The sequence below is a fragment of the Polistes dominula genome, unplaced genomic scaffold (assembly GCF_049000335.1).
Source record: "Polistes dominula isolate Pdom_NZ unplaced genomic scaffold, Pdom_raw_medaka contig_19, whole genome shotgun sequence".
Taxonomy (NCBI): domain Eukaryota; kingdom Metazoa; phylum Arthropoda; class Insecta; order Hymenoptera; family Vespidae; genus Polistes; species Polistes dominula.
The window spans coordinates 1,405,340-1,429,584 of record NW_028301058.1 but is presented as its reverse complement, the minus strand read 5'-3'; the positions used below and the strand labels follow the sequence as shown (position 1 = coordinate 1,429,584).

The following is a 24,245-nucleotide window of genomic DNA, read 5'->3' as shown; positions in this document are numbered from 1 at the left end:
TATCTAATCACACATCTTTAAAGGTAAGCATAGAAAAATTGAAACAAAATTTTATATATATATGTATATACACAGTACAATCTTACTAATCTGGCACTATTAAAAACCAGAGGGTGCCGGATTATTGGAATGTTCGGATTACTGGATTATAGAGAAAAAATCATAATAAATAAAATAAAGCATTTCATAAAGAGAATATAATGTATGTATGTATGTATATATTTGTGTTCTAGTTTGACAGGTTTTATTGTAACCTGTAACATATCTCAAAATTGCACGTGATAAGTTTTGAGGTTAGACTGCTAGACGACACGCGGCAACAGAGCGCATTGGCGAAGAGGGGAGTAGAGGGGCGAAGGTGGCGCGGGCGGGAGGTGCCGGATTATTGGACGTATCGGTCTATCGAAGTGCCGGATTAGTGGGATTATACTGTATATATATATAAAAATAAATAAAGAAAGAACCTAGTATTGATGGTATATTAAATATAGCACACATTGACAAATGAAATTAATAAAAAAAGCAAGTTTTATAAAAATACCTGCACAAAACACAAATGGAATGAAATAATAAAAGATTTCTTTTTATCCTAACCTATAATAAAATAATTTTATAATATCAACTATTTTTCAAAATAAACTCAACACGTCAGTCCTATGAACAAAAACATACTAACTCTATTACTAGTATGTCTAACAATAACATAACCTATATAACATAACACTGATATACAAGCGTAAACATTTGTTTATTTTATATAATTTAAAGAGCTATTAAAATACGCCATTTTTTACTCCATATTTTTAAGGTTAACCAACTTCACGAAAATAAAATCATTTTTTTGTTCTATAACACTTTTGGTTACTTTTTAGTGATTTCGTTGCACTATACTGACGTTTAAATTTGTAGTTCATATTATGTCCGTACGTGGCGCTGTAATAAAACACGTTTTGAACGAAAATCGGTGAAATAACTTGAAAGAATTATTTATTCTTCGTGTACTTTTATAAACCGTGTAAAATTATAATATACATTTTGTTTTTGAAAATATCATTAAACGAATAAGTGAAACGTTTCACGTGATTCGATTATCGATTGGTTACTGATATATATATATTCTTATAAAATAAATCGTTCATAACCTATAAATCATAATAAATCTAGTCGAGATAAGAAAATTAAAATATTATCTGTAATAACCGGGAGAAAAAATAGTGTGATATATATATATAAATAAATAAAAAGAAGTGTTGTAATGAATTATAACGTGTTAATTAATTACACACAGTGATAATAAATTTACTTTGTAATTTTTCGACGTTAAAGAGAAAAGACCAAAAACGAAAAAAAATAGAAATACAACATTATATATATACATACATATATAATATTTCAAATTAACGTCAAAAAAAAAAAGAAGCATGTATGTGACATGATCGTTATGATCACATGATTGTCTTATTTAAATACAAAATATTTTATCGAATTGAATTAAATTAAATTTTATATCATTCTTAATTTTGAAAATAATTTAAATTTAAGTAAATCATATATATATATATATATGTATATATATATATAAAGAGGGAGAGAATATTGAAATGAGTTCTCAACAAAGCCCAGCAGCATTGCAATCAAGCGTCGATCGTGAAAAAGTTTACACGTGGATCATTGAACTGTCAAATCCAGAAACACGAGAAAATGCACTATTGGAATTAAGTAAAAAACGTGAAGTTGTACCAGACTTAGCTCCAATGTTATGGCATTCTTTTGGCACAACTGCATCACTTTTACAAGAAATTATTAATATTTATCCAGCAATCAATCCAGCAACATTAACTGCATATCAAAGTAATCGTGTATGTAATGCACTTGCACTGTTACAATGTGTTGCAAGTCATCCGGATACAAGATCTGCATTTCTTCAAGTATACTTCTTTCTATATATATATATATATATATATATATATAAATGTAATTTTAATAATAAATACATTATACAATAAAATTTCAATTTACAGGCACACGTTCCATTGTTTCTGTATCCATTCTTGCATACAGTAAGCAAAACAAGACCATTTGAGTATCTCAGATTAACAAGCTTGGGTGTGATAGGTGCATTGGTTAAAACTGATGAACAAGAAGTCATAACATTTTTATTGACCACTGAAATAATACCACTTTGTTTGAGAATCATGGAAAGTGGTTCAGAGTTGAGCAAAACTGTTGCCACATTTATCCTACAAAAGATTTTATTGGACGACAGCGGTCTTTCTTACATATGTCAAACCTATGATAGATTTAGTCATGTTGCTATGATATTAGGAAAAATGGTTTTGTCATTGGCTAAAGATCCTTCAGCAAGATTATTGAAACACGTTGTCAGATGTTATTTAAGACTCTCCGATAATCCTAGGTAACATTTAATTATCCTTTTGTATTTTTTTAAAGTAATATTTCACATGTATTAAATGTTTGTTTTATTTGCAGAGCTTTATTAGCATTAAGACAATGTTTACCAGATCAACTAAGAGACAATACCTTTGCAACTTGTTTACAAGAAGATGCGTCAACCAAACACTGGTTAAATCAACTTCTCAAGAATTTAGAAACTGGTCCTCAACCAGTTCCACCAACTCAACCTGGTCAACAGGATCCTAGGACTATTGGCATGTCACCGCTTACTTCTTAGATCTTACCTATATTTTATTATTGATATGATAATTCATATTTTTCTAAGAAAAAAAAAAGAACTAAACAAAAAAAAACAAACAAACAAACTTCAGAGCTTTTGCAGCTCTATTTGTGGTATTAAAAACTTTCTCGTTTTTAATCAGGATACATATTATTATTATTATTATTATTATTATTTTTTTTTTGTGATACGAGAAAGATTATATTATTCTTTATATGTTTCTGACCTCTCATGAATGACGTTTTGTGTTAATACATTTTTTTGTTTTATTTTTTCAAAAAAAAAAAAAGAAAAAAAGAAAAGAAAAAAAAATGTCTTCATACGTTAGCCGATTGATTATTTTGCATCGATAATTCTATATTCAAAAATGAAATAATAAGATGATAAGTAATAAGTAGATATAATTTAATATGAATTTTCTTCAAATTGTCATATTGCAATAAAAATATTCAAATGCGTATATGTAATTATACGTGTATACCATGTATATGTGTGCATTTAGCATATCAATATAAAAAAAAAAAAAAAAAAAAAAAACAAACAAACAAAAATGATGTACTCGCAGGAAATATGAAATTGTTTTGTGATTTACAAATCCTGCTAATGATATTTGTATAGCAATTGTAGTATTTTTAAACTTGTAATGAATGATACGAGAAAGGTTGAAAATCATCGAAACTTTAACTGCATATTTTGAAATAATAATAATAAAAACAAAAAAAAACAAAAAAAAAACACATTGTACAGTATGTGAGAATTATAATAATCATTAAAATATGATCTGTGTATATGATATAATAGCAACTATATAGCATAAATCATTGTACATATATATCTATATATATATATATATACATACTTGTACTGACACAAATTTATTGAAACGATTAAGCATCTTCTTGAACCCTTTCGCTACGCTACGGGCATATTTTCCTACTTCTACTGTACGGGCAGCTAATACGTGCAGCACCATCGAAATTCACTTTATTTTTAAGTAATTTTGTTGTTGGTATTTAACGATTTTTAATACGTTGGCTGCTGTGGGGGTCACCGGTGACCGGTACTCCGACTTGGCTACAGCGCCGTGGGGGGGCCAGCCACCAGTGACCGGCACTCCGATTTGGCTACAGCGCCGTGGGGAGGGGGCCGGCCACCAGTGACCGGCACTCCGATTTGGCTACAGCGCCGTGGGGGCCAACCACCAGGGACCGTAGACGCATAATGAAAAATTCATGTTGGCGCCTTGGGCAAGTTACGTAAAATTTGCATGGCAGTCAACGTGTTTTAATCCAAAGAAACAAAACACTAAAATTACACGTCCAATTTGGGATATTTGACTTAGTGCTATAACTGCATATGTTCGTCGTATGTAAAATACGCGGTTATTTTATAGAGGGCCACTATAGTGGCTCGTAGTATCTCAGTGGAATCTTATGGAGGGCTACTATAGTGGCCCGTAGTATCTCAGTGGAATCTTATGGAGACGGCCACTATAGTGGTCCGTAGTAGCAAAAGGGTTAATATAGTCTTAATAACATTTTCGTACTATTATTATTATTATTATTAATAATAACAATGAATAATGTAAAATTGAAAAAGCACTTAGCAACATTTTATGGCACGCACATTTATTAACAAAACAAAAAAACAAAAATAAGAAACGACAATAAGATTATCTTAATGAACGTTGTTTGACTGTTCGATGCATGGATGCAAGTATGCAAATAAAATAAAAGAAAATTTCTTTATATTTAAACAAAAAAAGAAAAAAAACAAGATATTGAAATAATTCATTAAAGAAAGAAATATATTAAGAAATCGGGATTTAAAAAAAAACAAAAAAAAAAAAACAAACAAACAGGAAACATCCTATTAATTTACTCGAAACGAATGAACGATTTAATCATTGCCTAATAATAATCTCTTATAGATTAATTGTTTAATCTTAACAAATATATATATATATAATGTAATAATTATTTTTTATATAATCATTTTAAAAAGGCGTCAGTCGACCATGATTTTTCTGAAATTTAAATAATTCCCATAAGAAAGAAAGAAAGAAAGAAAGAAAGTTTCTTTTTGTTGATAAACAAAAGATCTGTCACATCGACGAACTATATATATATATATATATATATATATATTTAAATAATATAATATTGTCTTTAGTGAGTGATAATTAACCCTTTGTACTTGAGTGGCGCCGAATAAGCGCCCGGCATCTGCCGAATTTAAATCTTTAAGTGATAAGTCGAACGGCGCTGATACGGCGCCCGGCTGGTTGTACAATGTGTACAATGTATGATAAGATATTTCTCTTAAAATATACTTCAAGATTATACTTAAAGGTTTGATAAGGTACTGTAAGGTTCACTCTGATCGTAATACACCTGTAAATAGGTGACAAGTAACATATTATTGTGATAAGTGTCCTGATAAATACCTAGAATTCATCTTGCATATTGTTTTACGAATAATCATACAAACAACTAATTACAGAGTATAATATTTTTCAAATTTTGAATGATATATATATATATATTATTTTACAATTACAATAAATAAATTGATGAAATTTGATTTGATTTGATTTGTTTGTTTGTTTGTTTATAAATGACTTTAAAGTATATGTCAAATGTTTTCATAATTTGCAAATGAAATTTGATATCATCTCGAGTACAAAGGGTTAAAATAAAAGTGGGGGAGGAAAATTAAATAATAAAATAAAATAATGAAAAAAAGAGAGAGAGAGAGAGAGATAAACATTGCGATTAGTAAAAAATCACAGTCTGAACTTATAGTATTTACTTATTGTAATTTAGAATACAAGATATTCGTTAACATCCTGTTGACTGACGTACGTCTTTCCTTTCTGCACCTCTCCTTTTAAGTTCCATCTTGTTCTAAATGATTTCAAATAAACAGAAAATAAAACAACATTGTAATTTTTATATATACACAATAATACATATATATATAGATTAATGGGGGGGGGGGGTGTATAATACAGCACAACAACAACAAAAACAACAAATGGTTGAATGATTTCAATTCAGTTCATTTGAAAGTGAAATTTATTTTGATAAATATTTATGGCGATGTAATTTTTAAAATTTGCATTAATTTTAATTGTAATTTTAGTTAGTTTGTTTGTTTGTTTGTTTTTTTCCGTTTGAAATATAATAATGTAAATAATCTATGTAAAAATAGAAATATTAAAATTTAATACTCAATAATATTGATTTCATTTAAATGTGATTTTGTTTTTCATAATAATGTGAAATTAAAATGAAAAATATAATAAAAATAATTATGGTCATTGAAAATTAGTCAAATCAAGCTTTAAAAATAAAGTCTAACTTTTGAATTATTAAAAATACGTGTAAGAATGAGAGAGGGGGGAGACTAAAGTAGTCAAATCAAGTTTTAAAAATAAGTCTAACTTTTGAATTATTAAAAACACCTGTAAGAATGGGGGAGGGGGGAGACTAAAATAGTCAAATCAAGTTTTAAAAATAAGTCTTACTTTGGAATTATTAAAAATATGTCTAAGGAATGGGGAAGGGGGGACTAAAGTAATCAAATCAAGTTTTAAAAATAAGTCTAACTTTTGAATTATTAAAAATACGTGTAAGAATGGGGGAGATGGGACTAAAGTAATCAAATCAAGTTTTAAAAATGTCTGATTTGGAATTATTAAAAATATGTGTAAGAATGGGGGTGGGGACGAAGGAATAAATAAATAAAATAAAAAATAAATATATATATAAATTTACATACCCTTTTTTTAGAAACTTTAGAACGTAATAAACCGTGTATTACAGGTGTATACAATTTGATATCACCCATTTTGTATTTATTCGGTCCAGTGATCCAAGATACAATAACTCCGATTAAAATTGATGTTAAAAATCCCACCCATGTGTACCATAAATAGGACATTCGATATAAAAAGAATGGTTGTTCTCTGCAAACATTTGTTGATCAAATAAAAAACGATAAATAATTATTTTTATTAAATAATTTTCAAAATTATACACAAGGTGTTTTGTAATTTGTCATACAAATTAACACAAGTTAATAAATTCAAACAATAACAATAATAAAAAAATAAAAATAATATATAAACATAATAAAAAACAAATAAACGAATAAACAATTAATAAAAAAAATTAACAACGTAGGTCAAAAAAAAAAATAAATAGAATTAATACAATTTGTTTTTCAAAAAAAAAAAAAAATGTTTCCAAATTTTCCAAAATTTTTTTCTATTAAATATAAACACAAATTTATATTTAATTAATTTAATTAATTAATTTATTTAATTTAATATTAATTCGAATTAAATTTCAATTAGATGACAATTAGTTACAGGACACCATGTATATATCAATAAACTTGTATTTTTGTGTTTAAATGTAAAATTAATATTTAATGACCTGACTGAATTGTCAACGATAAACGTCATATTAGCTGCTGTCATTTTCAATGTGTCGATACATCCATCAATGGAAATTGGTTTTTCCGGGAAAATGATTTTACCATTTGAAATGGCAGCTTGGGTACCAAATGATATCCAAGCAACAAGATTTAAGCTGATAATACCACCTATTAATGCACCCTGTTTATATACACAATTAATTAATCAATTAAACTATTTAATTAATTATTAAATTATTTTATAGTATAATTAATAATAATTTATACAATAAATATTCAATATATGTATTTTTAAGTGCACCCATATTTTTTATGTGAAATTGTTATTGAAATTTTGTCAAATGAATCCTACAATTATTTTTGTTTTGTTTTTGTTTTCGAGACGATTGAATATTACAAAAATAAACGCGACAATAATAAAATAATATTAATAATAATTGAGAAAATATTTGGATTATTAATTAATTAACTTAAATATTTATTAAGGCATTAATTAACATATCTTCTATGTGAAATTGTTATTTACATTTTCTTATTTAAATCCCACAATATTTTTTTGTTTTGTTTTTTTTTGTTATCACACACAAGACGAATAAATATTAAAAAATAAACGCGGTAATAATATTAATAATATTTTAGAAAATATTTAAATTAATGCACCCATCCTGTTTATATAAAATTAATAATCAATTAAGCTATTAAATAAATTATTCAATTATTTTATAATAAAATTAGTTTTGATGTATTTTTAAATACACACACAAAGCTATATGTGAAATTGTTATTTAAATTTTCTTATTTAAATCCCACAATATCTTTTTTTTTGTTTTTTTGTTATTGTTGTTATTATCAAGACGAATGAATATTAAAAAATAAACGCGATAATAAAATAATAATAATATTAATTGAGAAAATATTCAGACATTGTTCTTTTCTTTTTAAATGAATTTCTAAAAAGGAAATGAAATAAAATTTGTGTTAGGAAATTTCAAAATATTTCATTGTATTTTTATTTAATATTTTTGTGATGAGGAAGGGGGATTTTTTGATGAGGAAGGGGATTTTTTTTGTTTGATATCAATGATAATAAAATAAGAAAGAAAATTTGTATCGAATAATTTTTTTGTTTTCTTCTCCATCGTATCGTTTTACTTTAACACGAATATTTCGCAGAATTTTTATAATTTAATATCAAAAAGAAAGGAAATAAAGAAAAAGTGTGAGATTCAATTTAAAATAAAATGTCCGAATATTTCTATGACTCTGACTGTATCTACAGGTTTCAAGTTGAGGGTTGGAGGTGGTGGGGGTAAGGGTGGTGGTGGTGGTGAGGGTGGTGGTGCTTTGGGCAAATGGTGCAAGCAAGGACTATTAGCATTTCAAATCGAATGAAAATGGATTTCTATAGATTTCGACGAAGCATCGGCTTTAAAATGCATTTGTCTTAAAAAAAAAGAAAAAGAAAGATAAAAAAAAAAAGATAAGAGAGAGAAAATAAAGATGAGAGATAGTCAGATAGATAGATAATTCGATGTCAATAATAAGGTTTGGTGGATGGGTGTAAAATTGAGAAAAAAATTTCATCATTTTGTTCAATGATGAAAATGATCGATTAATATTTTATAACATTGAACAGAATTTTCTTTTATCTTTCTTTTATTATTTAAAGAAAAAAAAGAAACCCACCCCCCCCCCCACCAAAAAAAATTCATCTAATTTATATTACTTCATTTTAATATTATTTACATTTGTTATTTTAAAATTATTAAATGTAAAATATTCAATAGATATTTTAAAATAATAAAATTAAAATATATTCAAATAAAATAATTGACAAAATTTCACATTTAATTAATTTTTAAAATTTAATTTTTAATTTAATTTTATTTTAATTTAATTTTAATTTAATTTTATTGTAATTTTTTTTTAAATTAATTTTAATTTAATGTAATTTAATTGTAATTTTTAATTTTATTTTTATTTTAATTTAATTTTATTGTAATTTTTTTTTAAATTAATTTTAATTTAATGTAATTTAATTGTAATTTTTAATTTTATTTTTATTTTAATTTAATTTAATTGTAATTTTTTGTAATTTGAATAATTTACAATTTAATTGTTTACTAATCTAAATAATTTTATATTTAATTTTTAAAAATTTGAATAATTTACAATTTAATTGTTTACCAATCTAAATTATTTTTACATTTGAATTTTTCATAATTTTAAATTAAAATTTAAATTAATCAATTTACAATCGATCGTTTGATTGATTGATCGACGAATTGAAATTAAAATTGAAAATTCCTATAAAAGAGAATAAAAAAAAGGTTGGAATGGGTACAACCATTTCTCAATTTGTAATATTGGTAATAATTAATGAACAATTTCTTTAATTACTATAATTAATTACCATAGAATTGGCAAATGGAAAAAACATGCCCAACGTGAAAATTCCTAAAAGTGGACCAGCTGTTATACCTGACAAACTTTTACCAGCCTGTAATAAAAAAAAAGAAAATAATAATAATAATAATATTCAATTTTTAAAATAATTCTTTGTCAATTTATTTCTCATTTTCATTTTCATTTACATTATCATTTTTTGGGGTCTTTTTTTAATTGCAATGTAAACAAAATATGATTCAATAAGAAAATATTAACGTTATTGTTTCAATTATTGTTTTCAAATTAATTACCTGAATCAAAGTGGTGAGTTTTTCAACTAAGAAAACCAATCCAACACAAATGATACCAATCACTATGACAATTAATTTCATTATTCTACTTGCACCAACGTTAGACATTGGTTTCCTTAAACAAGGTTTTATTATATCTTCGTAAATAACCCCAGACAATGAATTCAAACCAGTTGACATTGTGCTATAAATCATTTTTCATTAATTAATATTATTATCTTATTATTATTTTTTTTTTCTTTTTTTTCTTTTTTACCTGAGAGCAGCACTAAAAACTCCTGAGACGAAGAGACCAGGTAAGCCAGGTATCGATCGTGCTATCTCCATCACAAAATACGGCAACAACTGATCGGGTTTCTGTATTTGCTGAAATACGAGATACTTTTCTCGATATACGAGTTCAAAAAAAAAAAAACAAAATGAAAGAAAGACAGAAAAAACTATCATGTGGGCAGATCACACGTACCTTTTCCGAAGTTCTTTTCGAAAATTAGAGAGGTTCTTTCCGAAAATTAGAGAGGTTTTTTCCGAAAAGTAGTGAGGTTATTTCCGAAAAGTAGTGAGGTTTAAATTCCAAAAAGTAGTGAGGTTTAAATTCCGAAAAGTAGTGAGGTTTAAATTCCGAAAAGTAGTGAGGTTTAAATTCCAAAAAGTAGTGAGGTTTAAATTCCAAAAAGTAGTGAGGTTTAAATTCCGAAAAGTAGTGAGGTTATTTCCGAAAAGTAGTGAGGTTTAAGTAAGTTAAGATAAGTTCGTAGGGTCTTTCCGATAAGTCCGTAGGGTTTTTCCGATAAGTTCGTAGGGTCTTTCCGATAAGTTCGTAGGGTCTTTCCGATAAGTCCGTAGGGTCTTTCCGATAAGTTCGTAGGGTCTTTCCGATAAGTTCGTAGGGTCTTTCCGATAAGTCCGTAGGGTATTTTTTTCTTTTGTTATTTCGCACCTTCTTTCTTTATTTCGACCGTCAGTTCGTTTGTACCTAATTTTTTTGTTGCATATGTGTAAGTTTCATTTACTCATTTAATAATTACAAGTATTAATGTACAAACCTAACCTATAACTTATCGTTTGTTTACAGACTAAAATGTTTGAATTATTCGCGCGCAATCACGTGACTACACGAGTTCCTGTTCCCCAGCAATGTGTACGGCGTGTCCCTCCTAAAGGGTTCCTAAGGGTACTTAGGTATTAACGCCACCACAGCAAAATTCCGCTAATGCGCAAACCTAAACCTTAAATTGTTGCGACAAATTATAGAATAAAAAACTTGATTTATAATCAAAACACTTTCCAAAATTCAAAACATTTCATTTATAAAATCTAGTTAATCGGATTTCGGTGGGAAATGGGCCGATATAGAATTTAACGTAGATTAAAAACAGTCTGTATTTTCTTTCAACTGATGCTGTCGCCATAACCCTGACGAAACCCTGACGCAACCCTGACGATTGCTGTGTACAAACAACAAGATTGCTCTTTATTGGCACATTAGAGAAAGTTTTGCCGCGATGGCGTTAATACGAAAGTACCCTATGCTTTATATACATGTAAATATTGTTTGTATGTATGCTACGTTACGTTTTTTTCACCCTACCTTAGTTGATATTGGATCACATTTGTAGAATGCTGCGAAAATAACTATTCCAGTATAACAACATAAGGAAACGATTGTAACTATACCAACAGCCATTATCATGATCGTTCTATCAACAAAAAAAAATAATAATAATTAAAGGCGAGAGGGTTGAGTGAATAAAATCAAGGATATTATTTCTATATATATATCTTTCAAGTTGGATGAAACTGCACAAAGTGTGCGAAATTTTATTCAAATCGGTTCAGTAGTTTAGGAGTTCATTGCGCACAAACAACGTGACACGTAATTTATATATATTAAGATATTCTATCTTTCAAGTTGGATTAAACTGCACACAGTGTGCGAAATTTTATTCAAATCGGTTCAGTAGTTTAGGAGTCCATTGCGCACAAACAACGTGACACGTAATTTACATATATTAAGAAGATTATTAGTTATTAACAATGAAATGTCTGATTACTCGGATTATTTTCACTTTGAAATCAAACATTTCATATTTAATGACGTAATATATATTATTGTTAATGAACACTCACATATTGGATTTTTTTAAATTGGGCATAGCCAGACACCTTTGCACCATTGCTTGATTAACCGAACAAGTTGCCAGCCAATTCAGGTAATTACCAACAACTACGGTCCAGAAAGTATGCCTTACAGTTGGATCCGGGTCCATGCTATAGGTAATGGAAAGAAGAAGCGACTACGGAAAAATCATTGCGTATAGTAAATTCAATTTGTATAGGCTTATCTTTTACAAAAAAAAAAAAAAAAAACAAAGAAAAAAAATTATTTAACCAAAATATTCATCAATATCATTGATTCATGTTTCTAAAATGAACGAATGACAATCAACGAATGAAATGACAATTTTATGGTATTGTATACAATATTTAATGCTTTGTGATAGGTTTTAAGGAATTTATGAATTTACTCTTCATTATCTTTCTTCTCTTTCTCTTTTTCTTGTTCTTGTTGTTGTTCTTTTTGTTATGAATTATTATTTAACAGATATCTTACTTGAAAAATTCTATTCTTCCAGTTTCAAAGTTTCTTCTCCAAACTTCATAGACACTACCTACTTTGTTGGTACCCAATACAGCAACAGTAATCACGCTACCGAACATAACCATTATTTGAATTGTATCCGTCCAGACAACAGCCTTCAGACCACCCTTAAATTACATTAACACATATTATGTATATATGTATGTATGTATGTATGTATGTATGTATGTATGTATTATGGGGAAGTTGGACAAGTAAACAACAAAATTAGGTACATAGTGTTGTTGTTACAACAGGATCAAAACAATCATGTATGTATTATAATGAAAGTAAAATGTTAATACATGTTCAAACATTTACCAAAGTTGTGTAAAAAATGCAGACAATGCTGACCAATAGTGCAATAGTGTGAAGATTAATATCGGTTACTTGATTGAATGCTAATGCTGGTACATATATCACCAATGGTATGTAAAGTAACTAAAATATATATTATTTTAGATAATATTAATATTAATAATAATAATAATAAATTAAATAATTGTTAAAAAGTAATAATTACACGACGAATTGATATTATTTATTTAATTAGAAATTAATGATTTAATAATAATAATAGGTTATTAAAAAAATAATTTACCATTTTGATAATAAATATGAAAGATCCCATTAATCTGACCAAACGATTGAATCTCAATTCCAGATACTGCAAAAAAAAAATAAAATCATTTTGATAAAAATTAATCTTTGGTTTTTTGTTTTTTGATTTGGTTTGGTTTTTTTTTTTTTTAAGGAAAAATTGTACCTCGTAGGAAGAGGTAATTTGAAGTCCATAAAAAACTGGCAAATAAACAATGGCCATTGTAATGGAAACGAAGAAATCTGCAATTACTATACTCCACAATTGTGTCCCATAAATGTACATCTCTGCTGGTAATCCGAGCATTGATATACCGGAAATGTAACTGTAAAAAATTATATCACATTATTTCATATTTATGGGATTATATTAAATCGTCAAATCGTCAAATTGTCAAATTGTGATTTCACATTTTATTAATTAAGTTATCTTCTATTTATTCTATTGTTCACATAAACAAAATGAAACTTTAATTAAAATATACCTTTTTTTTGTTTTTTATTATCAAACATTTCTTCATTCAAAATTCATCAAAATTATTGTTCATACCAGAAAATAAAAAAAAAAACAAAAAAATAAATGAAACAAAAAGAACCATAAAAATTAAGAATTTGTTTCAACTAATCATAAGTAATAATATAACTAATTATGGGATTAGTATAAACGAAATATAAAATACTTTTAATTATAAAAAATATAAAATACTTTGTATTATCAAAAATGTCATTCAAAATTCATCAAAATTATTGTTCATACCGAAAAATAAAAAATAAAATAAATAAAAACAAAGAAACCATTAAAATTAAGAATTTGTTTTGGATTAGTATAAACGAAATATAAAATACTTTTTTTAATTATGAAAAATATAAAATACTTTGTATTATCAAAAATGTCATTCAAAATTCATCAAAATTATTGTTCATACCGAAAAATAAAAAATAAAATAAATAAAAACAAAGAAACCATTAAAATTAAGAATTTGTTTGGATTAGTATAAACGAAATATAAAATACATTGTATTATCAAAAATTTCATTTAAAATTCATCAAAAATGAAAGAAAAGGAATCATTCAAATTAAGAATTGGTTCAACTGACCATAAATAATAATATATAATTTACTATGGGATTAAAGATCATAAATGTTAGTTAATGACTTTAGTTTGAACATAGATTGATACATGTACATATATATATATATATGTTATCTTTCCTAATTTGAATGCAAAAGAGAGATACACCAGCTGTATTTAATAATTACAATCTTAATTCTAGTTTAACCTTGACAGTCAATTGAGACAAATGTTATGTCGTGTTATGCGCCCTAAACTTCCGGCTAACAAAAAATTATTTCAAATGACTGATTACTTTCAATTTGTTATCAAATCATTCAGGTCAATTATAATATAACATTGTCATATCTTCTATTTTTTCATATTTTTTTATTTTATTTTATTTAATATACTGAAATCTTACGTGTTGATTTCAAATAAATCATCAAAATGAAATGATGTGAAAGAAACAAATTTTCTGTACACCATAATGAAACAATTAATATAATATAATGAACATGTGGTGTTTAGAAGATGTTTTTTTTCAATAAAATCACATGGAACATTTGCAATGTGTCAATTAGATCAGAAAGATCAAATGAGAAATTTCTAAAGCTTTCATAAAACGTTGACTTGATTGATGGTTTTACCAGCAGGAAATGAAAAGATACGATGGAAAGATTTTATACTTTTTTTCTGTTTTTTTTTTTTTCGATTAAAAAGTCAATTACTACTACGAGTTTTTTATTAAAACGACGATAGAACTATTACTTATAGGAAATGTGTTCTCTTTTATCCTATATTTCTAATTAGGTCATATAATCGAAATATTTTTATTAAATAAAAAAAAAAAAAAGAACAAAAATCCTAGTCGAAATATTATAAATGTATATTTGAATGATTATAAACAGAATATTCTAAAATTGAAAAAAAAAAATTAAAATAATTAATTATTAAAACCTACATTAATTCAATATTACAATAATAATTATTATTATATATTATTAAAATAATTAAACATTATAATAATAATAATAATAATTTAGCAAGGAATTGATTCATTAAAAGTAATATATATATATTATTTGAAATATATAATTTAATTGTATTATTAATTTAATCTTAATAAATAATATTATAATTATATAATATTAATTATTATAATATTGTATATATAATTTTTTATATCGAATATTTTTTAATATTTTTTTTCTTATTTAATATATATATATATGTAATAATAAATAAAATTAAAATAATATTATATATTATATATTTTTGTTTTATATTATATAAAATATATTATTTAGGTAATATAATATAATATATATAATATATATATATTATCTATACGTAAATATAATATTATAATTATATAATATTAATTATATATATACATATATATTGTATTAATTATTATAGTATTTTATATATCATATTTTGTAATATTTATTTTAATTTTTTATATATATATATATATATGTAATTAATTTAAAATATAATATTTTTATATATAACATTTTATATATAAAATTAAAATATGAATAACACATTTAATATAACATATTATATTATTTATATGTTAATAATAAAATAAAATAAAATGAAATATAAAAGAATATAAATATGACAAAATATAATACCTTGCTATGAGTGACATGCTTATTGGAAAAATAGACATGTTTTGACTGCCAACGAGATATTCTCTCACAGCATCTGGATTCTGTCGTGACATATAACCTTGATAAACTCCAACTAATGCAGATACACCTAACATCCCAATGAAAACTATACTATCGACCAGGTCGAATGTTCTTCTTTCCATCGAACCATCCATATCCAATTATTATTATTATTATTATTATTGTTGTTGTTGTTGTTGTATGTCCAATGTTTTCAAAAAAAAGAAACGTCTTACAAACATTCACTAACTTGCTCTTATCTCAACAATTCTTCAAAGCAAATTAATTCAATCTCAAAAACAAAATTATTATTAATCAACAAACTAATTCAACGTTACAACTTATATAAAAAATTAGTAGTTTTTTTTTATTGTTTATAAAAGAAATATAAATCAATTCAAACAGTGATTCGGGGTGTCTACCGTGTCCAGTGTTTCGACTCGTTTGAAAACAAGTGTCTCGTTTAGTCGAAGAAGATAAAAGAGGAGGAAAAGGAAGATGAGGAGGAGATGAAAAGAGGGAGGTGAATGACGAGGAGGAGGAGGAGGAGGAAGAAGAGGAGGAGAAGGGGGTGGGGGAAGGGGGGAAAAGAGGCTCAACGCCACAGAACAATTCGAGAGAAGGCAATTGAATAATTGCGGATTCTATTCCATCTCCATTTCTACCACTACCACCACCATCATCATCATCATCATCAACCACCACCATCAACCACCACCATCAACCACCACCACCACTCATTTACTACTACTACTATATTCGTTTTCTTTTCTTCTTCTTCCTCATACTCATCATGATGATGATCATGATGATTATGATTATGATGATGATGATGATGATGATGATGATGATTATGATGATGATCATTTACCTCTTTTTCCTTTTCTCTTCCTAATAGTTCTGCCCCCGTCCAAATAATCTCTTTTAAATTCGTGCACAGTTTGTAGGACGTGTGTGTAATGATATACTTACACAGATACATATAAATACATATGTATACGCAACGTGTTTCACAATTGTTTCAAATTGTCGAACAAATTGTGTATTGCCTCTTTTTTTTTTTGTGCGTTCTCATTTTCTAAAAAAAAAAAAAAAAAAACAACGTTTCGTTATTACAATCTTACAATTTTGTATTATTTAAAATAACAAATAATTATATAATATATTTAATTGTATTATATTTATATTAATATATTAATAATACAATAAAATAATAAAATAATAAAATAATAAAATAAATATATTAATTACTTATTTGTTGTAATAAAATAATAAATTAAATATATTTATTACTAATTTAAAATAATATAATAAATTAAATATATTAATTCCTTATTTATATATAAATAAATAATAAAATAAATATATTAATTACTAATTTAAAATAAAATAATAAATTAAATATATTTATTACTAATTTAAAATAATATAATAAATTAAATATATTAATTCCTTATTTATATATAAATAAATAATAAAATAAATATATTAATTCCCTATTTATGATAAAATAATAAAATAAATATATTAATTATTAATTTAAAATAATATAATAAATTAAATATATAAAAATCTTAATAAAATCATAAATATAATAAAAATCTTATTTTTCTTTTTATTACAATAAAAATTATATTATTTTATTTTTTATTGAAAAAAAATGCTTTGTATGCTTTGTTTTTTTTCGATTCATTTGGACCCTTTTTTTTATAGTTTAATTTTTTCTTTTTGTTAACTTTTTTATTATTTGCATTTTTAATAATTCAATTTTCGTTTATACTTTCATGTTAAACTGAGAGAATGAATGAGAATGAGTGAGAAAGTGAATATGAGAGATAGAAATAGAATGAAATGGGATCAGAGAATTGGGAATAAACTGGTGAAGAGGGTGGTGGTGGTGATAGTGGTGGTGGTAGTGGTTGTATGAACAATTTCATACAATGTATGTGTATTATATTTACCTTACGTTGATTTATACCAACTCGCTCGAATTGTCACTCATCATCCGGAAGAACAATCACCGGGACTACTGTCTGCATCGTTAACTCCCAGAATAGATTTATTCGTGCTCTTTTACAGTCATCTTCTTTATTCACTCTATCATCTATCACATATATAATCTTATCTCTTTTTTCTATCGTTATGATACAATACGATTATATCAACAATATACATTTATTATTATGATTATTATTATTTAATATTAATATTATTTCATTATTTTTATCTTATTATCAGTTTGATTTATTATATGGGATATAATAAATAGTAAACGCGTTTATATATTATAATATATAATGTATATTTTTTTATGGGTAGATATATATAATATTTTAAATAATAATTATTTATTATATCCCAGATAATATAATTTATTTATATTTATATTTATTCCCCTATTATTTAATTTTAATTAATATACATTATTCTAATTAATTAAAAATTTACGAAAATTATAATAGATATTATAATATTATAGATATTATATAGATATATAGATATAATATTTATTATAATAGATATCTCTCTTTATTATATAAACAATTAAAAAGAAATGGGCTACGAAGACCACGAATGGACAGGGTCAAGCTCAGAAACGAGAACACTGCTGGGATTCTGATATTTGCAGCAATAAACTTTTCAATTTCTAATGTTAATTAATAATAATAAATATTATTTATGAAGATAGAATAAAACTAAATTTTTAAAAAGTTAACTTAATAAAAAAAAAAGAAAAGAGCTAGAAATAGGACAAACAGTTTACTTTTTATATCGTTGTACTTTTGAAATGAACACAAAAAAATTCAATTATACGTCTTTGCATTTTCCTATTTTCTTCGTTAACAGTTGAAAATTCTGAATGATGATTAAATTAATCTGTTAAATTAGTTCTTTAACATACTAACGTTTTTTCTTTTCTTTTTTTTTTTCTTTTCTCTTTATATTTACGGTGATACTCGTGAAAATCCGTTTAACCAAAGTTCCATTAAATCTTAAATCTCTCTTTCTCTTTCTATCTCTTTCTCTCTTTCTCTTTCTCTTTTGTTATCAAGTCAAAAATTGTCTGATGTAAATTAAATCGAAATTTTATTAAGAAATTAACTTATCCTATTCTATCCTATTTTATGGATAAAGCTTTTGACACTAACTTGAGTGAAAAGGGTTTTGAAAGATAGAATTCCTTCCTTGAAATGATCATAGTAGTAGTACCTGCTTCGATTAAAAGATATTATCTATATACATGTATTATATGCACTATGTATATATACATACATACATACATACATATATGTAAATGTATATCACAATGTAAAATGTGAAAACCCAACCTAGTCGAGACACAACCCATAGGACGTAAATTATGAGAAGAGAAGAGAACATAGTGAAAAATAGAATGGTATGAAGTAAATGATACATGATACAATTCAAACAATATCAAACGACGTAAACAACTGAGAACAATTTCGTTAAATTTCCTTGTAGTCTCTTGTCCCACCTCTATCCACCACCACTTATACCATCACCATCATGACCACTACCATATCACAATAAACTTTATCCAAGAATATAACATAGGATCGATAAAATAATTCTTTCTCTTGGGTGCATGGTTTTAATAAACCTGATATGTGTTCACATACTTACATATATGTTATACGTCAAAACAATTAACCTTGACATTTTCATTATTTTTTTTTCATCTTACATTCAATTAAAAATTTCATATATATATGTGTGTGTTTAAATAGTTTTTTAATCAATTTTTTGATTATTTATTCTAATAATATTTTTTTCAGATTTTTATTCTATTATCTTTGATATTAAAATATATATATATATATAGTATACTATTATACTACTATACTATACTACATAATATAGTATACTAGTATACTATACTACATATATAGTATACTATTATACTACTATACTATACTACATAATATAGTATACTAGTATACTATACTACATATATAGTTTACTAGTATACTACATACTATACTACATAATATAGTATACTAGTATACTATACTACATATATAGTATACTATTATACTACTATACTATACTACATAATATAGTATACTAGTATACTATACTACATATATAGTATACTATTATACTACTATACTATACTACATAATATAGTATACTAGTATACTATACTACATATATAGTTTACTAGTATACTACATACTATACTACATAATATAGTATACTAGTATACTATACTACATATATAGTATACTATTATACTACTATACTATACTACATAATATAGTATTACTAGTAAACTATACTACATATATAGTTTACTAGTATACTACATACTATACTAGTATATTAGTATAGTATACTACACTAGTACTATATATATATATATATAGCATGTAGTATAGTATATATATTATAGATATATAGTACAGATGTCTATACTAGTATATTACTATACTATTATACTACTATACTATACTATACTAGAGTACTATATATATATCATATATTATAATAGTATATATATTGTAGATATATAGTACAGATGTCATAAAAAGATGTCTGTAGTTGTTGCCGAATTTCTTACTAGTATATGACGAATAAAATTTTTTTTCCCTCCCCGGGATTTGAACTCAGGAACATACGATTTACTGGATGGACATTACTGGATGGTGATTTGCCTCACTTAGCCATGCGAACTTGTTTGTAGATATATAGTATTATAGATATATATATATGTATGTATATAATTTCTATTAAGATCTCGAAACAATATTGTCCTCCCATCTACGTCTCGATCTACCTAATGGTCTTTTCCCATTCGGTATACCGACCAGTATTTTATACACCCTTCGATCCACCTCCCATGCACGCCACGTGACACCTGCCCATCTCAATCGGCGTGATTTTACGACGTTAATGATGTCCGGTTTTGTTGTACATTCCATGTACTTTTACGTTATGGGAGTTTTTCTCCATTCATTCGTTTCCTCATCGCGTTTTGCACCGAACATTTTACGAAACAACTTTATTTTCGAAAAGCCCTCAATTTCTTTTGATCCCGTGACGTAAGTGGACCACGTTTGGCTACCATAAAGGATTACTGATAGGATGATTGTTCTGTATATCCTGATTTTTAAACACCTCGACAGAAACTTGAGTAATTTTTTGAATACATTCTTTAGATAATGTATGAAACTACTATGCGATTAAAATCTTACACACGTATAGAATTAGAAAGTAATACGATACTCTTCTAGTAGAGTTAGATCAACGGGTAAACCTATCCATCTATTAGATCCCTTTTGTAACCATCTAACTATTATCGTATACCATTTCAAGATCGAATACTATTCTAACGTCGAGTTTCAAAATGATCATTGGTCCTCAAAATGACTATTCTAACTAGACAGAATCTAACACACATACAACATACACATAGAAACAGAAAGATATACAGAAAAAGAGAAAGAGAGAATGAATGAAATAGGAATAGTAATACAAAGTTGAAAGATAGATAGATAAGACAATCTGTTATCACATTGAATTATCTTGACATACTACTAGTATCTGCCACCCTATAAACCGCTATTGATCCACCAGCTTGCGTATAGTCTCTCTCTCTCTCTCTTTCTCTTCCATAGCACAGGGTGCACTGTGCTAGGTGTGAAAGGGTTGACTGAGTGAGTAAGTGAGTGAGTAAGTGAGTGAGTAAATCAGTTTAGTGAGTTAGCTAGGAAAGATAGACAAAGATGAAGATAAAGGAAAAGTATCTATCTAACTTTCTTCTTTTTCTTCTTTTTCTTTTACAATTTTCTCTCTCTCTCTCCCTCTCTCTCTTATTTTCTCATACTCTTATATCACACGACACATAAGCTTATCCACTTGAACGACTTGTTCAGCCTGTAACAGGTCATGGCCGTACGAGATTCAAACTGTAGTACGAGAAAGAAGGAAAGAACTTGTGCTTGTTTACTTGCTTACTTGCTTGCTTGCTTGCTTGCTTTAGTGACTCTTGACTTTTTTTCACGCTCGATCGAATTCCACCTCCCACCTCCCACTTCTCACCTCCTACTGGCTGCCTCCTCCTTCCACCACCCACCACCCCATTTCAGTCGTTCCTGAATCGTTCACGATACTTTGACTCTTATTTTTCTCTTCAACATCTCTCTCACACCATTCTTCTTTCATTATTCCTCAACCCCCTGTTGATTATCTTTTCTATCTCGTACCAATAGAATTTTTTTGTTTTGTTTTTATTTACATTGAACATTTTTTATTATCAGATTGTACATTTCGAGTTGTAGTAGTTTAGTTTTTGTAAAAAGAGAAAACAAAAAGCAAACAATTCGTAAAGGTTTTCTTTCTCATCCAATGAGAAGAATTGTTGAATTGGTTGGTTGGTTGAGAGGTGTATGGATGTGTTGGATAGGTTTTGTTGGTTCGAGATGTATTTTGGTTTTTGTAAAAAGAAGAAAATAAAAGAAGAAGAAAATATCAAACAATTCGTAAAGGTTTTACTTTCACATCCAATGAGAAGAATTGTTGGATTAGTTGTTTGGTTGGTTGGTTGGTTGGTTGGTTTGGTGTATGGATGGTTGGTTGGATAGGTTTTCGCATCGATAAGCTTATCTGCACCACGGGGGTTAATCAAGGATCTCTGGGATGGGTTTTGGAACAGATTAATACGATTGGCTTGATCGTATCTTTCCAATTACCGTCATCCCTTCTAGGGATCGATCTTTACGATAAATACCTCTTAGCTATGTACTTGGAAAACTTAAGATTATTATATGTCTTAGGATACTAGAAACATGATACCATAATAATAATAATAATAATGATAATAATAATTTATAGATAAAGGTATTATAATATGGGGATTAGGGAGGAAGTATTTAATGTGTTGTTAGAATAATAAATTATTTTAATGATTAAAATTATAATTTTTTTTACTATTTGATATTATATTATTTCGAGTCAATTGTTTATTTATTTATTTTTTTTTATTTAATAATTTGAATAGTGTGTATATTTACTTTTTTTTATTACATAATTTGAAAAATATATATTATATTTATTGTTTTATTTAATCTTAGTATATATAAATTACGTGTCACGTTGTTTGTCTGCAATAGACTCTTAAACTACTGAACCGATTTGAATAAAATTTTTCACATTTTGTGCAGTTTCATCCAACTTGAAAGATAGGATAGTTTATATCTTAATTTATAATCGGTATAACGTAAATTCGTTGACTTAAAGACGTGTGTATCGGACTGATTGTGAGTGACAGCAACGCGTGGCGGGGCATCTCCCTAGTATATTATATTTTTTTTTACTATTTAAAAATTTTCATACAAGTGAATTTTAACGAGACAAAATTAAAGGATTGAGTTAAATTGATGGATTCATAGAAAATAAGAGAAAAAATAAAATAAAAAATAAAATAAAATAAGAAAACAAAACGAAAGCTAGTTATTTTTCTTTTTATCGTCTTGATTACTCAAAGTGTTCAAACCCCCCATAAAGAAATGTAGTTTATTTAACGAATTGGAGGTGTGGGTGGTAAGAGTTAAGGAAAGGATAAAATCATCGTAGAATATGTTAGAAGGAATCGATAACCTATTCGTCGATTAAAAGGTAATAAAGAGTACATAGACGTAGATCAAAGGATCGGGACTTTACACCGTACTTATATACATGCACACACACATATATATATATATATATATATATATACTATACGATAGGGGGTGATCCCCCGTATGTGTACAGTGTACACATACCACCCACACGTTAGAAACACTTTCAACAAAACAAGAGCTTCAGAGTCGAGTTAACTCGAGTAAACTGAATCAAAGTATCATCATTATCATCATCATCATCATCATAATAATAATCATCATCATTGTGGGTAGAAACGTGTTATCGTCATATATTCTCATCAGAAGAAAAATTTACATGCTGCTTTTTCATTAAAACATACCATTCTTCATAAATAATATTTATTATTATCAATTAACATTAAAAACTCAAAAGTTCATTGCCACAAATACCAAATCCCACCAGTGTTCTCGTCCCTGAGCCTGACCCCGTCCATTCGTGGTCTTCGTAGCCCATTTCTTTAAGATCCCGAAACAATATTGTCCTCCCATCTACGTATCGATCTACCCAATGGTCTTTTCCCGTTCGGTATACCGACCAGTATTTTATACACCCTTCGATCCACCCCCCATGCACGCCACGTGACACCTGCCCATCTTAATCGGCGTGATTTTATGACGTTAATGATTTCCAGTTTTGTTGTACATTTGGTGTACTTTCACGTTATGGGGGGTTTTCTCCATTCATTCGTTTTCTCATCGCGTTTTGCATCGAACATTTTACGAAACAACTTTATTTTCGAAAAGCCCTCAATTTCTTTTGATCCCGTAAC

General features: G+C 26.7%; 2 protein-coding genes and 1 long non-coding RNA gene across 4 annotated transcripts; 1 reads left to right on the top strand and 2 right to left on the bottom strand.

Annotated features, from left to right (window-relative positions):
- The first annotated feature begins 916 nt into the window (after positions 1-916).
- Rcd-1 (Required for cell differentiation 1) lies at positions 917-4,471 on the top strand. The gene is made up of 3 exons (XM_015319773.2): positions 917-1,928; positions 2,022-2,416; positions 2,491-4,471. Exons 1-3 carry the CDS (start codon positions 1,602-1,604, stop codon positions 2,690-2,692), a joined length of 924 nt encoding a protein of 307 aa, XP_015175259.1. The 5' UTR covers positions 917-1,601; the 3' UTR covers positions 2,693-4,471.
- Positions 4,472-5,488: 1,017 nt separating this feature from the next.
- LOC107065845 (sodium-coupled monocarboxylate transporter 1) lies at positions 5,489-16,283 on the bottom strand. The gene is made up of 13 exons (XM_089175842.1): positions 15,773-16,283; positions 13,245-13,404; positions 13,080-13,145; positions 12,800-12,919; positions 12,452-12,606; positions 11,968-12,108; positions 11,429-11,537; positions 10,094-10,203; positions 9,838-10,021; positions 9,552-9,638; positions 7,138-7,319; positions 6,479-6,665; positions 5,489-5,601 (listed from the first exon to the last, which is right to left on the bottom strand). The coding sequence occupies exons 1-13, from the start codon at positions 15,964-15,966 to the stop codon at positions 5,536-5,538; spliced, it is 1,761 nt and encodes a 586-aa protein (XP_089031968.1). The 5' UTR covers positions 15,967-16,283; the 3' UTR covers positions 5,489-5,535.
- A 379-nt stretch (positions 16,284-16,662) lies between these two features.
- Positions 16,663-19,563, bottom strand: LOC149031473 (uncharacterized). Of its 2 annotated transcripts, XR_016177712.1 has the most exons (4): positions 18,961-19,563; positions 18,718-18,875; positions 17,773-17,915; positions 16,663-16,889 (listed from the first exon to the last, which is right to left on the bottom strand). It is a non-coding gene; the product is annotated as an uncharacterized LOC149031473 (long non-coding RNA). The 2 variants fall into 2 exon arrangements; XR_016177711.1 differs by having other exon boundaries at positions 18,718-19,563.
- Positions 19,564-24,245: the final 4,682 nt, after the last annotated feature.